This window comes from Thalassophryne amazonica, chromosome 9, assembly GCF_902500255.1.
Source record: "Thalassophryne amazonica chromosome 9, fThaAma1.1, whole genome shotgun sequence".
Lineage (NCBI taxonomy): Eukaryota > Metazoa > Chordata > Actinopteri > Batrachoidiformes > Batrachoididae > Thalassophryne > Thalassophryne amazonica.
This window is the reverse complement of record NC_047111.1, coordinates 13629999-13633335: the sequence shown is the minus strand read 5'-3', so window position 1 is coordinate 13633335 and position 3337 is coordinate 13629999. Positions and strand designations below refer to the sequence as shown.

The 3337-nt window shown below is 41.8% G+C and overlaps 1 protein-coding gene across 1 annotated transcript; it reads left to right on the top strand.

Moving 5' to 3' along the window:
• The first annotated feature begins 2101 nt into the window (after positions 1–2101).
• Positions 2102–3049, top strand: LOC117517487 (olfactory receptor 56A5-like). The gene has a single exon (XM_034178518.1). It carries the CDS (start codon positions 2105–2107, stop codon positions 3047–3049), a length of 945 nt encoding a protein of 314 aa, XP_034034409.1. The 5' UTR covers positions 2102–2104.
• The last annotated feature ends 288 nt before the right edge of the window (positions 3050–3337 follow it).

The window sequence follows — 3337 nt, the reverse complement described above, 5'->3', positions numbered from 1 at the left end:
AAAATCCGCCGAGGGGGTGGACCACTCCTCACTCAAAGCCTGCTCACAGGTGAATGACGCAACCGACAGGCGTGGAAAAACTCAAGCATGCGCACGAGGGTTCAAGCTTGTCTGACGCAATCACACGTGATTCAAATCCATATGGTTTTTGAAAAAAATAATAAGGTCAGATACTTTTCTAATAGACCTCGTACATATCAGCATGTTATGCAAGTGTGCCCCCCCGCACGCCACATGTGTTGGGGGGAGCGGGAGAGGGGCCGCGACACACATGCAAGCCACGTGTGTTGCTTTTTGCAATGCCACACTTGTGGGGGCATTTACACAAATTTCACATCCAGCTCTAAAGTGATCGTCTGCTCACTGTTTTCATGCTAACAGCGTGAACAGCACCACATTTTCTAAGTGTTGGATGTTCAAGTGTGTCACCTGGAATATGGCCGACACCTGCCGCGAGAGGGCTCGAATACGCTCTCCCAGGGCACACCGTCTTTTGGCCGCTGATGTGTGCAAATAGTTGTAGCGACAGGTGTATGAGGAGTTGGAGGCAGCTTCCATTTTTCACAAATGGCATGCAATTCCTCCTTCGTGTGCTAGTCGGCTTCAATCTTATGTGTGAAGGGGCCCTTAAGATGCACTCTTTACTGTCAAGAAGCTGAAAAGTTTAAACATTAATTTAGATCTACAGGGGTCTATGTGTCCTGACATTTTTCAGGAAGGCACTTCAGGAAGTGGGGACTGAATAATATTGTGTAATTGTAAGTGATGCTAGGAGTAACAAGACTGGCTTATTTTTTCCACAAGGTCAGTTGAGAATGAAAAGACAGGGGGACAAGATGACTTCTTTGTAAAGAGAAGCAAATCAGGCGCAGATCAGGCAAAGACAGAACTCAGCTCTTGCATCAACATCCTGGGAATAGTCAGGCACAAACCAGCCTGATAGGAGGAATGCCAGCGTATGTGGTGGGGCTTAATGTGTCTGGATTGTGGGGGAACCTAATAGAACTTTGTCCTGTGGAATAGGGGTGTTACTGTATGTAGTGGCATCTTACTTTGCTGAACACGTTCAGAGTTGTGTGAAGATGCACGAGAGTGGAGTGACATCATTTGTTTGTGAAGTTCTCGGGAGGATCGGATGATGTTAGTCCATGAAGCGAGGACAAACTGCTCATTTAAAGCTGCTCATCCAGGTCCAAAGCATCACAGCAGCAGAGATCCACTCGACTGGAAGACAGGCACTGATCATCATCTTCATTATGTTCTTTTAGAATTATTTAACTGTACATCTGATTAAATCAACAACAGAGCAATGTGTCAGCTAAATGCATTCCATCTGATCAAAACCTCAACATTTTATCTTGCAATGTTAAAAAAGAAAAACAGCTTCTTTTTTGAGAACTTTCTTGACGTGGAAGGTTCTGCCAAAAATGAAAAATCTATCATCAATTAGAATTTTGAAGAAGTCACCATTTTTGCATTTAAAAAGATGGGAAAGTGACCTAAATGATTCAATGAAAATTTTAAAACAATAGGAAAAGAACTTTTTCTGTTTAGCCTCCTGGTTCAGACACAAGAAAAAAGTTTTTTCTTGTTTCTGGACCTCTGAGTGCTAATAAGATGAAGACATTGTTGGACTCACTAAAACTTGTCACGTTCATCAGACCTTTATCTGTTCTTGTTGTTTGTTTCTGTATTTGTGAGAGAAGTTTAAATTTCATTGTTTCCACCTTTATGACATCACTGACGTGGCTAAAGTCAGCTTTGTGGCTGTCAGCTGCGACTGAAGGTAATATTGATTATCCATTGATAAGTTGGTGGAGTTCTTAATTTTTCAAGTTGTGTAAACCTTCCACTTTATGATTTTTTTTTTATTACATAAAGCTCCACAAACGTCCACATTGAACTAGAATAAGTACCAAAAACAATTTCATGATTAAACCGAAAAGCCAGAAATGAATGAAAATAGTTTCCACACTCAAATGTTTAATTCAAATGATACAGAAAAGGTCACATTTATGTCATTAAGTCTAAAAAATGACACTGATGTCATCACAAAGTAACATCACAAAGCAAACGGTGTGTTTTTTCTTTTTAGATCGTCTCCATGGAGAACAAGACTTTCAATGCAGATATGCTGAATCTTGAAGGGTTAAAGGTCAGTCCAGATGCTTCAATTCCTGTCTTCACCTTCCTCCTCCTCACCTACATCTTCATCATGGTGTCCAACATCAGCCTGATCATCCTGATCTCCTTGGAGAAGAGCCTCCATCAGCCCATGTATCTGCTCTTCTGTAATATGATTGTTAACGATGTCTTTGAAGCAACAGCCATCATTCCACCTTTACTGAGTCAGGTTTTTGTTCCCATCACGGATCGTTATATTCACTACGTAAACTGTGTCATTCAGGCCTTTTTGGCTCATTTTCATTTAGGTGCCGCTCAAACTGTGCTCATGATCATGGCCTTCGATCGATATGTGGCCATTTGTAAGCCCCTCAGCTACTCCACCATCATGACCAACAGGATGGTGGTGAAGCTGTCTGTGTCGGCCTGGATTGTGCCTGTTGTTATGGTATCCATCCTGCTGGGCCTCTCCATCCGTCTGTCACGCTGCAGGCAGGTTATCTTTAACCCATTCTGTGATAATGCCTCTTTGTTCAAACTGTCATGTGAAAGTGTCCTCATCAATCAAATCTACGGCATCGGCTACACCGTGGTCATACTGGGCTCATCTCTGGGCAGCATCACACTCACCTACGTGAAAATTGCAGCAGTGTGTTTGAGCCGGAAGAAAAAAGTTTTGAACAGCCGGGCACTACAGACTTGTGCATCTCACCTGACTCTATATTTCGTTATGCTGGTGTTGGGCATGGTCATGGTCGCCCTGCACCGTTTCCCCGACTTATCAGAACAACAGAAGATAGCATCTATTGTGTTGCACGTGATCCCTCCTGCTCTTGATCCTGTGATTTATGGGGTGCAAATCCAAATGGTCAGACAAAAATTATTCTCATATTTAAGAGTCCTGAGAAGAAAACATGTAAAATAACAATACTGACTTCAATGTGTCAGCTAAACTTACTTTCAATTAGTTCAACATAAAAAGGTTGATGAAGGTAGAGCCTTTTTGTTTGCATCTGTTTTGTTTGTTAGTGTTTTTTCCTTGATTGGATGCCTGTGTTTTTGCATTAATAATTTCATCAGTTCCTTAGTTATGATCCTGAGGTTCTGCTGGACTTTTAAAACAAAACATAATCAATTCCTGAGTGTTAATTTAGGCCTCCATTCTCAGTGTTTAATCCTCCCAAGCTTCTTCTGTTTGTGCACTAGAGATTCT